The following is a 15863-nucleotide window of genomic DNA, read 5'->3' on the forward strand; positions in this document are numbered from 1 at the left end:
AACAGAAGTACACCTTAAATAGACAACTACAGTTAGCAGCTGTGGTAACAGTGAGACAGGAGTTCAAACAGACAGTTATACCTTAAATAGACAATACAGTTAGCTTTGTGGTACAGTGAGACACGGAGTTCAACAGATCGTACACCTTAAAATAGACAATACGGTAGTTTAGCTCCCTGTGGTAAAGTGAGACAGGAGTTCAACAGACGCAAGCCATTACAATATGACAATACAGTTAGCTTGTGGTAAAGTGAGAGAATCGACAAGACAGTTCAACAGGAGTACACCTTAAATAGACAATACAGTTAGTCTGCTGGGTAAAGTTGAGACATGAGTTCAACAGGAGTTCACAGAGTAAGTACACCTTCAATAGACAATACAGTTAGTCTGTGGTACAGTGAGACAGGGAGTTCAACAGAGAGTACACCTAAAATAGACAATTACAAGATAAGTAGCTTGTTGTACAGTGAGACATGAAGTTCAACAGAAGTATACACCTAAAATTGACAATACAGTTAGTCTGTGGTACAGTGAGACAGGAGTTCAACAGAAGTACACCTAAAATAGACAATACAGTTAGTCTGTGGTACAGTGAGACAGGAGTTCAACAGAAGTACACCTTAAATAGACAATACAGTTAGCTTGTGGTAAAGTGAGACAGGAGTTCAACAGACGCAAGCCTTAAATAGACAATACAGTTAGCGTGTGGTAAAGTGTGACAGGAGTTCAACAGAAGTACACCTTAAATAGACAATACAGTTAGTCTGTGGTACAGTGAGACAGGAGTTCAACAGAAGTACACCTTAAATAGACAATACAGTTAGTCTGTGGTACAGTGAGACAGGAGTTCAACAGAAGTACACCTAAAATAGACAATACAGTTAGCGTGTGGTAAAGTGAGACAGGAGTTCAACAGAAGTACACCTTAAACAGATAATACATTACAGTTTACAGACGCACATGGGGCTTAAAATTTACCTATTGACCCAAACAGCAAAGTATACAGAAGTGCAAAATATTGTTTGGATGAATACAAAATAATCAAATAAGTTTGATATGCTCATTTTTTCTTTGATTAACCATCAAGGCATTGTAAACTAAACACTGGCCAGTATAAGATGTACATTGTATACGTTTGTGATTTATTTGACATTTGTGGCCTTAAATGTAGGTCAATGTCATTCATTTTAACAAACCTTTTAGCTCTTTATCTTAGCATGTTACAGGTCAAATATCAGGTCTATCGCTAGACTTCTAAGTTATAATTAATAAGAAGTTGTTTAATTAATTACCTTGTTCTGCCCAACCTATCAGCGTACCATGACCCGGATGGTGGAATCCCTCGATATCACTGGTCAGTTCCTTATACATGTTCTCTAAACTGTAACCAAACAGAGGCTATTACAATGGGTAACCATAACTGAAGTAATATCTTTATAACAAGTTTTGTCAAAATTTGACATTTAAAGTCTGACAGCCATCACGATGACATTTCAGGTAAATGGTTTATTTTGGAAAAGAAATACCATTATATCTGGTGTAAAGATTTCATTGAATATTTTAGCCAGTTATTGGAAATCTTTGATTTTCAGGTAAGCACTTTCACATATATGATTAAAGAGGCTAATTCTGTTACAAAAGCACAATATACAATTATATATAATATAAGGTGTTCTTTATACAGAGGTGACCTTTATACTGAGGTGTTCTTTATACAGATGTTACCTTTATATGGAGGTTGTCTTTATACAGAGGTGGTCTTTATACAGATGTGATCTCTATACAGAGGTGGTCTTTATACAGAGGTAGTCTTTATACAGAGGTAGTCTTTATATAGAAGTGATCTTTATACAGAGGTGGTCTTTATACAGATGTGATCTCTATACAGAGGTGGTCTTTATACAGAGGTAGTCTTTATACAGAGGTGGTCTTTATATCGAAGTGATCTTTTTACAGAGGTGTCTTTATACAGATGTGACTCTATACAGGTGGTCTTTATACAGAGGTAGTCTTTAGACAGAGGTAGTCTTTATATAGAAGTGATCTTTATACAGAGGTGGTCTTTATACAGAGGTGATCTCTACATAGAGGTGGTCTTTATACAGAGGTGGTCTTTATACAGAGTGATCTCTACATAGAGGTGGTCTTTATACTTTATACATAGGTAGTCTTTATACAGAGGTAGTCTTTATATAGAAGTGATCATTATACAGAGGTGTCTTTATACAGTTGTGATCTGTACAGTGTATCTTATAGAGGATATCTTTATACAGAGTTGTCTTTATATAAAAGAGTTTTTTTTACATAGGTGATTTTTACAGAAGTGGTATTCTACAAAAGCGCATTTATACAGATGTGATCTTTACTGATCATGAGATGGCCTTTATAGAGATGTCTTTATGTCTATACATAGTGGTAGTCTTTATATACAGAGTAGTCTTTTATATAGAGTTATACGAGTCTTTATACAGAGGTGAGTGTCCTTTTATACAGAGGTAGTCTTTATCTCTATACAGAGGTCTTATACAGAGACTGGTCTTTATACAAAGGTAGTCTTTATACAGAGGTAGTCTTTATACAGAGGTAGTCTTTATATAGAAGAGATCTTTATACAGAGGTGGTCTTATACAGATGTGATCTCTACATAGAGGTGGTCTTTATACAAAGGTAGTCTTTATACAGAGGTAGTCTTTATACAGAGGTAGTCTTTATATAGATGTGATCATTATATAAAAGTGATCTTTATACAGTTGTGATCTGTACAGTGGTATCTCTATATAGAGATATCTTTATAAAGGAGTTGTCTTTATACAAAAGAGTTTTTTTACATAGGTGATTTTTTCACTTTTTTTCACATTTGATCTTTACACAGAAGTGGTATTTCTACAAAAGCGGCATTTATACAGATGTGATCTTTATACTGATCATGAGATGGCCTTTATATAGAGATGTGATTTATTGTCTCTATACATATGTGGTTTTTATACAGAAGTGTCTCTATACAGAGGTGGTTTTTATACAGAGGTGTCTCTATACAGAGGTGGTCTTTATACAGAGGTGGTCCTTTATACAGAGGAAGTCTTTATACAGAGGTGATCTTTATACAGATGCGATCTTTAAACTGAGGTGGTTTTTATTCAGAGGTGTCTTTATACAGAGGTGGCCTTTATACAGAAGTGATCTTTTTACAGAGGTGGTATCATACAGAGTTTTTATCACTATACAGAGCTGGTCTTTATATAAATGTAGTCTTTATACAGAGGTGGTCTTCTCTATACAGATGTGGTCTTTATGCCAAGGGGGCTTTTATACAGAGGTATCTCTATAGAGGGGTGGTCTTAATACAGAGGTGGTTTTTATACAGATGTGATCTTTATACTGAGGTGACCTTTACGCAGAGATGTCTCTATAAAGATGTGGTCTTTATACAAAGGTGTCTATACAGTAGAAGTGATTATTTTTTTATAGAGATGTGATCTTTATATAGAGTGTCTTTATACAGATGTGGTCTTTATACAGAGGTGGTCTGTATACAGAAGTGATCTTCATACAGAGGTGGTTCTTTATACAGAGGTATCTCTATACGGAGGTGGTATTTATAGAGAGGTGGTCTTCATACAGAAGTAATTTTTATACAGAAGTAATCTTTATGCAGAAGTGGTATTTATATGAAAGTGGTATTTATACAAATGTGATCTTTATAATGAGTTGGCCTTTATACAGAGGAATCTCTATAAATATCACATCTGTGGTTTTTATTAAAAAATCCAAGATGGCAGTCGGTTGGCCATCTTGTTGACTGATCAGTCCAAAAATGCAATATGCACATTTAGTGTCCTAGAGGAACCTTCATATGAAATTTGAGACAGATCCCTTCTGTACTTTCTGAGAAATAGCCGTAACAATTTATAACTATCAAATTCCAAGATGTCGGCAAGTTGGCCATCTTGTTGACCATCAGCCTCAAAATGAATTATGCACAACTAGGGTCCTAGGAGAACCTACATGTGAAATTTGAGAAGGATCCCTTCAGTACTTTCTGACAAATAGCAGTAACGAATTTTAACTAAAAAAATCCAAGATGGCAGCTGATCAGCCATCTTGTTGACCATCAGCCTCAAAATGAAATATGCTCAACTAGGGTCCTAGGGAAACCAACATATGAAAATTGAGAAAGATCCTTTCAGTACTTTCTGAGAAATAGCGGTAACAAACTTTTACTATCAACATCAAAGATGACTCTCTGGTGACCAATCGGACCACAGACCATGGACAAAAACTGATTTGAATAGCCCACCATCTGATGATCTAAAAAGACAGTTAATGTAAAGCTGACTTTTAATGAGTGTATAAGTCTTACCTTGGCGGTGGCTTCACACCTTTCTGTACACTGAAACACAGACCTAAAAAAGAACATTATTACAAAAAATATTTCAGCATCATCCAAAACAAATAAAACTGATAATTATATCAGCATGTACATCTATATGAGAGATGAACACTGATGAAAAAAGTTTATTATGACATTTTATGTATATATTTTGTGCTTTTGCAAAGGTAAATAAATAGATCGACAAAATAACTCTCATTCAGATGATTTCACAACAACCTTACCTATCCAAGCTATCAGGGTAGCTGTTAAAATTAGTTCAATAATCTAATGGTACATATGAAATATGAGACAGATTGCTTCAGTACTATGAAGAAATAATGGTTATAAACTTCAAATTTGATTCTTTTGAAAAACTTGGTGGCCCTTCATCCTCTCATGCTACAGGCCCAATATCAGGTTTCTACTCAGGCCTCTTAGTTATTGACTATAAGTCATTTAAAGATATAAGCCTATTCGACCCCTGCAAAGGTTAATGTCATTCATTTGAACAAATTTACTTATAACAGTAAGTCATTTAGAGATCTTGATAAATGTAACCAATGACACAACTGAATAGGATATTAATTACATCTGCCACGAAAAGATACTGTTACTATGTGAAGCACTTACCGTGGGCTTGTTTTGGTCCTTGGTATGAACCTCACTTACCGTGGGCTTGTTTTGGTCTGTAGTATGGACCTCACTTACTGTGGGCCTGTTTTGGCCCTTGGTATGGACCTCACTTACCGTGGGCTTGTTTCGGTCCTTGGTTTGAACCTCACTTACCGTGGTCTTGTTTTGATCTGTAGTATGGACCTCACTTACTGTGGGCTTGTTTTGGTCCTTGGTATGGACCTCACTTACCGTGGGCTTGTTTTGATCTGTAGTATGGACCTCACTTACCATGAGCCTGTTTTGGTCTGTAGTATGGACCTCACTTACTGTAAGTGGGCTTGTTTTGGTCCTTGGTATGGACCTCACTTACCGTGGGCTTGTTTTGATCTGTAGTATGGACCTCACTTACCATGGGCTTGTTTTGGTCCTTGGTATGGACCACACTTTCAATGGGCTTGTGTTGTTCCGTGGTACCGACCTAACTTACTGTGGGCCTGTTTTGGTCCTTGGTATGGACCTCACTTACCATAGGCTTGTTTTGGTCCGTGGTATCGACATCATTTACCGTCGGCTTGTTTTGGTCCGTGGTATGGACCTTATTTACTGGAGGCTTGTCTTGGTCAGTGGTAAGGACATAACTTACCGTGGGTCTGTTTTGGTCCGTGGTATGGACTTTACTTACCGTGGGCCTGTTTTGGTCCGTGGTATGGACTTTACTTACCGTGGGCCTGGTTTGGTCCGTGGTATGGACTTTACTTACCGTGGGCCTGGTTTGGTCCGTGGTATGGACTTTACTTACCGTGGGCCTGGTTTGGTCCGTGGTATGGACTTTACTTACCGTGGGCCTGGTTTGGTCCGTGGTATGGACTTTACTTACCGTGGGCCTGGTTTGGTCCGTGGTATGGACTTTACTTACCGTGGGCCTGGTTTTGGTCCGTGGTATGGACTTTACTTACCGTGGGCCTGGTTTGGTCCGTGGTATGGACTTTACTTACCGTGGGCCTGGTTTGGTCCGTGGTATGGACTTTACTTACCGTGGGCCTGGTTTGGTCCGTGGTATGGACTTTACTTACCGTGGGCCTGGTTTGGTCCGTGGTATGGACTTTACTTACCGTGGGCCTGGTTTGGTCCGTGGTATGGACTTTACTTACCGTGGGCCTGGTTTGGTCCGTGGTATGGACTTTACTTACCGTGGGCCTGGTTTGGTCCGTGGTAGGACTTTACTTACCGTGGCCTGGTTTGGTCCGTGGTATGGACTTTACTTACCGTGGGCCTGGTTTGGTCCGTGGTATGGACTTTACTTACCGTGGGCCTGGTTTGGTCCGTGGTATGGACTTTACTTACCGTGGGCCTGGTTTGGTCCGTGGTATGGACTTTACTTACCGTGGGCCTGTTTTGGTCCGTGGTATGGACTTTACTTACCGTGGGCCTGGTTTGGTCCGTGGTATGGACTTTACTTACCGTGGGCCTGGTTTGGTCCGTGGTATGGACTTTACTTACCGTGGGCCTGGTTTGGTCCGTGGTATGGACTTTACTTACCGTGGGCCTGGTTTGGTCCGTGGTATGGACTTTACTTACCGTGGGCCTGGTTTGGTCCGTGGTATGGATCTTGTCCCAATATTACAACCTTCACCTATTAAATATATGCACAATTTAGTTTTTCGCATTTACATAATGGATTTTATAATTTACATATTTTATGGTTTTTACAAGAACAGAATAAAAACTAATAGCATCTTACATTAGTCTGTCAAGTGGACAGGGATATCTCAACCCGACTCAGAATCTGGGAGAGGCTAATATAGGCATAGCCTGTTGCCCAATCCTAATTTTAATATTACAATTAAATACATGTATTCTGAAATAAATGAAACCCGAGTGAAAGATTTTGGCATATTAACCCGAGGGTATACGGCCAAAATCTTTCATGAGGGTTGAGATATCCCTGTCTGCTTGACAAACCAATGTTTGATTCTTTTTCAGTTTGAAAAAAAGAAATATGAAATTCCTGTTGCTTTCCAGCTTTTTCATCTCGTCATGATCACAGGAATGTCGTTATGCGTCAAAATTGATGACGTCATCGACAATGCCTGGCGCGCGGCATGTGTTGAAAACATCACGTTATTATCTAGCGTGTGTGAGATGTAGAGAGTTATTTCCCCTAGCAACCATGGGATAACCCTGTGAAGTATGGGAGAATACTATAAGACTCTTTTATATGTGGATATGAAGGATAGGGATATTCTACCCGAGGGTCACAAAATGTTGTAAAACCCGAGGCTTGCCGAGGGTTTTGCAACATTTTGTGATCCCGAGGGTAGAATATCCCTATCCTTCATATCCACTTATGAAAGAGTATTTTTCTTTCATACCTCGACGTTTCATTGCAATTTTACAACTTAATAATATCCCTCCATTTTGAAATAAATTTGAAGAAATCCACGGCTGGAAGTCAATTTTTCATAAATTACGTGATATTTTCAACAAAAATTCCACTGTTTGAATCTTTTATAGTAAAACCAGTCAAGTTTGTGGGGAAAAAAATGTTAAAATTTTACCGAGGAAATTTTGTTGGCGCCGTGACATCACGAGGCTTTATTGCATGGGTAGCCATATAGCATGCAATACAGCCTCAGGCGGCATGATTGTATTGCCCTAGACCAGCCAGTATTACACCCGTAAGTATGAAAGAAAATGTAATATCAATGATAGTTTATAAATTGAAAGCACAATTATAACAAATTGAAATAAGCTCAACACCTTTTGTGTCCAGAGGAACTTACAGATTCAAGTGTACAATACTGTGTCCAGGAGAAGACTTGATTAGCTGGGGGATATATCGTCCCTTTAGTTCTCTCAGCTTCCACAAATTTGGTCAGCTGTAACACAAAGCAAATTACTGTTACTGTGTAGAAAACATTCAACTTTCACTTGAATTCAGCATTTTGCTACAAAGTTACTTTCCTGGCAATCGCCTTGCATTGGTTATGAAGTTGCAACCCAGAGATGGAGAAGTAGTGAATATCAACTATGCAGTCACCATGCACCCCCCCCCCCCCACACCCCCACACCCCAGTATATTCTGTAAATTTAGAGATTCTATGGAAGAAATTATATAGCAAGTCAAAGTGGTAACAAATTTAAACACAGATAATGATAACAAAGATTTGCACCTGTGTGACTCCTTCCGTATTTTGTATTCTCTCCAGATTCCGTACTGAACATAGTTAAATGTCCAAATGCCAAATGTTTTGTTCTTATTTATTTAAATTAAACATGATTAGAGTAGTGCAATCATTTAGACTTACTTAGGTCATTTCATTCGTTACATTCAATACTAATTACAATGAGACATAATCCAAAATCGTGATACAATTATGTAGTTGATAGTTGTTCGTATTTTTTATGAATTATTTTATTTATTTTAGATGAAAAGATGGCATGATTTTGTTGTTATTATGGATTTTGTTTATTAACCTTTCAAGTTTAAAATAGAGTACAATGATAATAAATGTACCATTTGCTTTTACTGTAGTGTGTTTCCGCTTGAATGAATCATGAAAATATACAAATGTTAAGATTTTGTATATTCATATTGGGGGAAAAAAAAAAGTTTTTGTCATGCAAGTTTTGTTACACTAGATTGCAATATATAGCAATACGCTTTTACCGTATCGTGGCACCCCTTTTTCTTAGATATAATTTTATGAATTATTTATAACCTGAATAAAAATTTTCTTTTAATTGATACCCAGGTATTGCAATCTGGAGCGAAGGTGCAACAAACCACCATTTTGTTGATGATGATAACTTCTGTTTGATTTATCTTGTTCCTCTGCCATTAAAACGGTATACATGGTCAAAATAAATATTTATTTAGCATCAAGAACATTTATTTGTAATCAAAATACTTTTCATATATCACTGCATCGAAAATTTAAATATAACAGGAAATCTATTGTGAAGAAAAATCGTAAATATAGAGTGTCGACTATAGTCGACAACGGGGAAGAGGGAGAGTAAAATCCTGTCGACTATAGTCGACAGCAGTACTTAAAGAGTTAATGCTTCTATATAATCTGGTACCCAGGTGAGAAGTGGACTATACTATACTGTACAAAACCAGGGCCTTGCTTGCATGGATATTCCTCAATTTACAGGAATTATATGAAAGTATTACAGACGCAAAGGACTACCTTTCCGAAACAGCTTTTAATTTTACCGATGTGCTAGATGAACTTCACAAACCATGTACCGACCAATATATTAGATAAATATATATTCTTATCAAGAGTGGAAACATATCGCATAAGACCTAATTTCAAAAATTATTTGAACTGAAATTATCAAATAATTATTACCTGTTGAAAATAGTTTTTTGAAAATTCTTTCTCCAATGCGTTTTTCCAGGAGTCGCCAAAGTTGATGACGAGACCTTGTGAACTGGAGGTGTTGTGAGAATGAAGCTTGGCTAAAGCTCTCAAACGGTTCTCTTCCATTCTCACTTTCTGCTCAGGTGACAAACTTGACGAGACTGTAGTGCCTCCTTTTTCAGCGGGTGATTCTTGCTTCTCTGTTCTGGCCTTTTTCGGTGGTGTGTTCTAAAATTGTAATAAACAGCAATATAACTACAATTTAAGAGCATACATGATACTCATTATCTGAACAATAACTGATGTCTAACGTGTATATACTATGTGTCTAATTAACACAAAAATACATATAAAATAATTTGTTTTGTTTTTGGTGCATGCACAATCAGTACTTCATTCCATATAGGATAGTGCCATTGAGTTTGTTTCGGGACACAATTAATTATTTTTGATACTGTATTTTTATATTGAAAAAAAAATCAGATGCTCAAACTTTTCAATGGTGGTAATGGTGTAAAGTAAGTAACTTTTGTAAAAAAGTAACTTTTGTAAAAAAAACATTTGTCAGCAGTGTAGCAACTTTAAGTCCTAGTGTACCGTAAGAGGTAAGATATTTTAGCTATACAGCCATATGCACTGTTGATGTGGTTTCACTGTGATTTATGGGGAAACAAGTTTCCTTCTTTATTTGTACTGTATGACAAGGTTGTTTTTGTTTGTTTGTTTAGCATTTGTGTAATTTATTTGGACATATTTGTTGGCTAAAAATAAATTATTACAATTAACATTATTTAGGAGTAACCACATCTAATTGGGTGATTGAAATTACTCATACTTACATATATATATTTCAATACTGCATAGTTGCTAATATTCATGGGAGTTTTAATTTTGCTAGCCTAAATTCGCAGGTCCATTCAAAATCGTCAAAATTCAATGCCCTGAAAAATTTATCAAAAATGGTTTCACATATTATAGCCTGTCATAAAAATGGGAGTTAAAAAGGCTAGAAAGATCATTCGTGAAAAATACCCTCCCTTATTTATGCGCTCTTCAATTCGTCTAGACGCTTGAAATTTGAAATGATATGAGTGACAACCACACACAAGGGAATGATTTTAACAAGTTAGGTATGATTTTTTTCCATGTTTTATTGATCAGCTAACTTTATACTTTGGTTTATCATGGTATCAGAAAATTCGGACGAAACTCGATGACAGATTTCTTACACGATTAATTGATCAAAGACCTCAAACCAACGGTTCTTGACTAACTCGATTAATCGGAACACCACAAAAAGAAAGACACACATACATGTATTGATTGAATAGATTCCCTTACATTATGCTGTGCTCTCAAATAGGCTTTGTCTAAAATAATATCATAAGTTATGATACACAAAAAAATAATTTGTGGTCGCTGTTCATTCCTTCTCATTGTAAAATCTTGATCAGAAACAATCTACATGTACTTGTCAGTATTTAGCCCGCAAACACACTGTTTATATTTGGAGATAAAGGTAGGGTTGCAAAATCCGCCCACGCTCTGATTTTTTTTCTAATTTTGCAGTGTTAATGGTCTAGGTTTATTACTACTTTAAATGTGCTTTTAATCTCTTTTGCATTTTTTTTAAAAAGGCATAAAGGGTGTAAAATGATGTTTCCAACATTACTTTGGGCATGCGGCAAGGGGACCCCATTGTGTCCACCTTTTGAACATATTTTTTATTTTTAATTAATTTTGTTAATAAAAGATACGTCATTCTTTATTTCATACCCATTTATAATGATATATACTAATTATTTTTACTACAAATTGATTTTCAAGCAAAATAAAAATAAAATTTTTGGTAGTATAAAAAATTGAGGATATTGGGTTTGCTAAAAAAATTTGGCATGTTATCAATTGTGTTTGAATATATTTTTTTCGTAAGCTAGGTATGAATATAGGACAAGGAGAGCATTTAAAATATGCCTCAATTTTTTAATATCAACTAATTTTAAAGATGTTTTACCACTGGCAGAATAAAAATTATACCATTCATTTGAACAATAACTAATGTTTAATTGTGTATATAATGTGCCTTATCAACCCAAAAACACATACAAAAATATTGATTTTGCTTTAAGTGGATGCGCAAACAGCACTTCATTCCATATAGGGCATAGTGCCAAGGAGTTTTCCAGGACACAATTGATTGTTTTATATGCAAATCAAACAAACTGAAAGCCTTGCTCTGATTACGATTCATAACATCCGGAAAAGTTACATTTTACCAGGGAGAGTCTATACATGTATACCGATAAACTTTCATACTTTCATCATATTTCAATACAAAGAGAAGTATTTCCAACCAAATCTTGTAACCACAGTGCACCCGTTTGGCCCTGCAATGTAATAATATTGCGCAGTCTGAATTATTATGGGGGCAATTACCGTAATGGCACAGCCTGAATTGAAAAATGCATTAGTTAACATTGTTATTCTCAACAAATAGACTGTCAGAGGACCAGACGTCCAAACACTGTACCATACAGACCTTGAGACAGTGACTTATTTCATGTCATTTAGTCTACTTGTAAGACTATCAACCCTGCTCAAGGACGTATAAGTGAGAAGGATTTCATGTCTGTCTCTTTACATTACTATACACAACATGAGACTCCTATGAACCGGGAATAAAAACCGTTTTTCTCAACAAATACTTGTCTTATCGAGTAAAACAAAACATCAATGTAAATTTAATCAAATTTCACAACGTTAAGTACTTGCCTTAAGGACGGAAGATTTAGAAGAAATGTCTTAATATTTCATTAACAGCTCATGAAATGACAGCACATGCACGCTTCAGAAAGTAAGACGGTAACCCTCACACCCGCAAGCTACATCAAAGGCTGCGCCGCCGGATATCAAAGGAAAATCAGTCGCCACCCAACGTCACGGCCAGAGCACTTGCTCAAAACCAAGTGCGGCTTTTGATCCTTCTCATATACGTCATTGTTTCTGCTATATTCATTATGTGACCCTTTAATAATATCTAACTAGTTTTCATTTGCACAAAGTGCCACATTCTGAAAATAAATTGTTGTTTTTAATACACTACACTGACAGACACTAAAAATGTTCAACATCTATCGTTACAGATCCACAATATATATATAAAAAATGTCAATGAATTAATTTGGTTGCTTTTAATTTTAACATGTTTCTAATTTTACTATGAAAGCGGCAAGCAAATTTCTGATCTGGTGAGTTGAAATGTTACCAACTTGAAAATGGATAGTGGCTTAAAATTTACATTCTACCACTGAAGGCCTAGTACAACACTATTGTTAGACTGGCCACCAGACCCAAAGTTGTTGATACGACTTTCTCAGAGGTCTTTACTAGATTATCTCCCCCTAGTTTGAAACTTAGGATCATCCTTGTAATAGAGACAACAAGCAAATTCATGGAATTTCCATCCCCTGCTTTCAGGAAATTTTGAAGGTAAACATTATTGAGGTTAGGTTTAACCTTGGTTGAAACATGAAAAAATAAACTGAAGTCTTATCCAGAAGTAAGATGTGTAAAATAATGTCCGCTGAAAGTAACTATTAAACTTGGCTGAGCTCTTAAGGCATTTAACTTCGATACTAACTTTTAAGAAAATCCGTTAACATTTATTACAATAACTGAACAGGGAATGGCAGAAAATGACATTTTTAGTACATCAAAGGGCCATAACTCCAATACATAATGTCAGCCAAAAGTGGCAATCGATCTTGGCCAAGCCCTTAAGGCATTTGACCTTATTACCAAGTTTGAAGAAAATTAGAGTTATTGCAGGGAAATGGCAGAAAATGATTTTTTTTTTATTAAATCAAAGGGCCATAACTCTGCTAAATAAGGTCAGTCACAAGTGGCGATCGAACTTGGCCGAGCCCTTAAGACATTTAACTTTGTTACCAAGTTTGAAGAAAATATGTTTCTTAGCATTTGTTAGTCATTACACAGAAACTGCAGAAAAATGACATTTGTAGTATATTAAAGGGCCATAACTCTTATAAATAACATCCGCTGGAAGAGTTGATCGAACCTGGCCAGGCACTTAAGGCATTCAACCTTGTTACTAAGTTAGATGAAAATCGTTTAATTTTTATTACAGTTATTGTACGGAAATGGCAGAAACTGAGTTTTTTTATTTAAGCAAAGGGCCATAACTCCGCTAAATAAGGTCTGTTGAAAGTCGTGATCGAAATTGGGCGAGTCCTTCAGGCATTTAACATTGTCACCAAGTTTGAAGAAAATCGGTTTTCGGTTTACATTGGTTACACTTATTGCACGGAAATGGCATAAAATGACGTTTTTAGTAATTCAAAGGGCCAAAACTCCACTAAATAAGGTCCATCGACAGTTATGATCGAACTTGGCCGAGCCCTTAAGGCATTTAATCTTGTCACCAAGTTTGAAGAAAATCGGTTTACATTTGTTAGAGTTATTCAGGGCTCGACAAATACATTTGTCCGACTTGACCGTACCAGTAGAAATCTCTGTCGAACAAGTACATTATGATAAACTTGCCCACTCGGACAAGTGATTTTTAGCTGAAACTAAATTTTCAGAAATGCCAAAAAAGGTTTAAAATGCCTATCGATTTAACTAAAAAGGTACCCGGAGGTATGTTACTGGTACTTTAGGTAAAAGCCATGCAGATGTATTCCAATCATGAAAATCTGGATCGTTGTTGCGTTTGTATGTAAGGGTCGCTCTATTGTAAGCGCTGAAATGAAATATAACTGTTTATATTTGGAGAAGGGAAACAAAATATGGCTTCAGCGTCAAAGGGGAAAGAAATGACGACCTACCTGCATTGCTAATACGCCCCTAAAGACTTCATCACAACGTTGTAACGACCTGCCACGATCTAAATGATTTTCTAGGTCCTAGCGCGGTCTTTGTCCAGTGTGAACAGGTTGGAGACACTCCCATATATGCAGGATGGTCTTGCATTTGAGTAATAGTCCTGTATTTGAGGGATCATTTTATTATGCAAATGCAGGATTCTGTGAAATTAAAATGGATAATGTTGTTTTAAAAATTTGTATAAAAAAGGTCTCATAATTTTCAGATAGCCATATAACTGATTGAAGACTTTATGTTTTTGTGTATTAACTATTGAATTCTATTAGCTCACTTTGTAATGAATTAAGTGACAATTTAGGTGTTCTGCAGAGACTACGTTGTATAGCCATCAGGGAAATTTAGTGCAAATGTCATGGTTGATTGAGTTTTACCTGTGTTCTATTTTAAGCCTTATAGTAAGCAATAGAGGTGATTTTGTTGGTGACTTTTACAAACATTTAGATGATGAAATTTGTTTCCATTTGAGTAATAATGTGGAAAGTTGTATTACTGATGATGCCATGTAAAATTATAACACCCTTTTTTATAACAATGTTTAAAACAACTTTATCAGTTTTCATTTCACAGAATCCTGCATTTGCGTAACAAAATTATCCCTCAAATACAGGACTATTACTCAAATGCGGGACTATCCTGGGGTCCCCAACCTGGTGAAGGCGGTATAAGCTTAGACTGGGAAAGATCGTGTGTGACCGTCTAATTTCATTTTCAATACCTGGTCATCATGCTGTGTTGACCGTTTACTAGATGTTTGCTCTGTCTTGAAGAAAGCAGATATCTTCGATTGGCCGAACATGTCTTGTGTTTTTATAAATCTTCGCGATATATGGTTAAAACGAAACAAGCCTCGTGTGCACATAAACATCCCGCGGTTTCCCGAACGAGGCTATCAAAAGTATCCGGGCCGTTTTCGTTTATTCGGAACAACCGGTTCGACCGATGGTTTAAGTCATTATTTCAAGTATAAATCCTGACGGACCTACAGTTTTTGATACAGGCCTCTGAGGGCTTTGTCAAGGCTCGTCTGAAAACAATATAAAATCATCAGGTCCGTCTTTAATTAATAAACGAACAAACTAGGTCCAACAGTCAAACCGTATACACTGAAAACGGCCCAGGTTTCGAACACTGTTTATCGACTATATTTTCCTGTATACACTGCAGGGCCGTTTTCGTTTATTCGGAATAACCGGTTCGACCGTTGGTTAAAGTCATTATTTCAAGTATAAAACCTGACGGACCTGCAGTTTTTTTTATACAGGCCCGTGAGGGCTTTGTCAAGGCTCGTCTGAAAACAATAGATAAACGAACAACTAGGTCCGTGTTTAATAGATAAACGAACAACTAGGTCCAACCAGTCAAACCGAATAATCGAAAACGGCCCTGCAGTCGGCACGTTATCGATGTTCTTGATAATAAGACTGGTACATGCAAATCAGAGATTTGAATAGTAAATTAATATAAAGTAATTGAATTATCTATGTCTCTGATAAAATACAACTACAATGTATATATCAATCCATCATAGCTTTCAGGCGCGTGTAGCTACACCATAGACTCCCGTGTACCGTGCATCCACATCATTTTGCTGCTCATTT

General features: G+C 36.5%; 1 protein-coding gene across 3 annotated transcripts in view; it reads right to left on the minus strand.

The window, feature by feature from the left end:
• Window positions 1-15284, minus strand: part of LOC138335354 (uracil-DNA glycosylase-like) — a 28577-nt gene extending 13293 nt beyond the window's left edge. The window contains exons 1-7 of one of the 3 annotated variants that reach the window (XM_069284400.1): window positions 14981-15105; window positions 10200-10301; window positions 9349-9588; window positions 7771-7866; window positions 6566-6620; window positions 4361-4403; window positions 1293-1381 (exon numbers count right to left, since the gene is read on the minus strand). In XM_069284400.1, coding sequence (XP_069140501.1) covers window positions 1293-1381; window positions 4361-4403; window positions 6566-6620; window positions 7771-7866; window positions 9349-9588; window positions 10200-10238 — 562 coding nt within the window. In that variant the 5' untranslated portion in view covers window positions 10239-10301; window positions 14981-15105. Of the gene's footprint in view, window positions 1-1292; window positions 1382-4360; window positions 4404-6565; window positions 6621-7770; window positions 7867-9348; window positions 9589-10199; window positions 10302-14207; window positions 14229-14980 lie in introns of those variants that run through there. The other 2 variants (XM_069284399.1, XM_069284401.1) reach the window with 2 other exon arrangements.
• Window positions 15285-15863: the final 579 nt, after the last annotated feature.

Source organism: Argopecten irradians, chromosome 11, assembly GCF_041381155.1.
Source record: "Argopecten irradians isolate NY chromosome 11, Ai_NY, whole genome shotgun sequence".
In the NCBI taxonomy this organism is placed as follows: domain Eukaryota; kingdom Metazoa; phylum Mollusca; class Bivalvia; order Pectinida; family Pectinidae; genus Argopecten; species Argopecten irradians.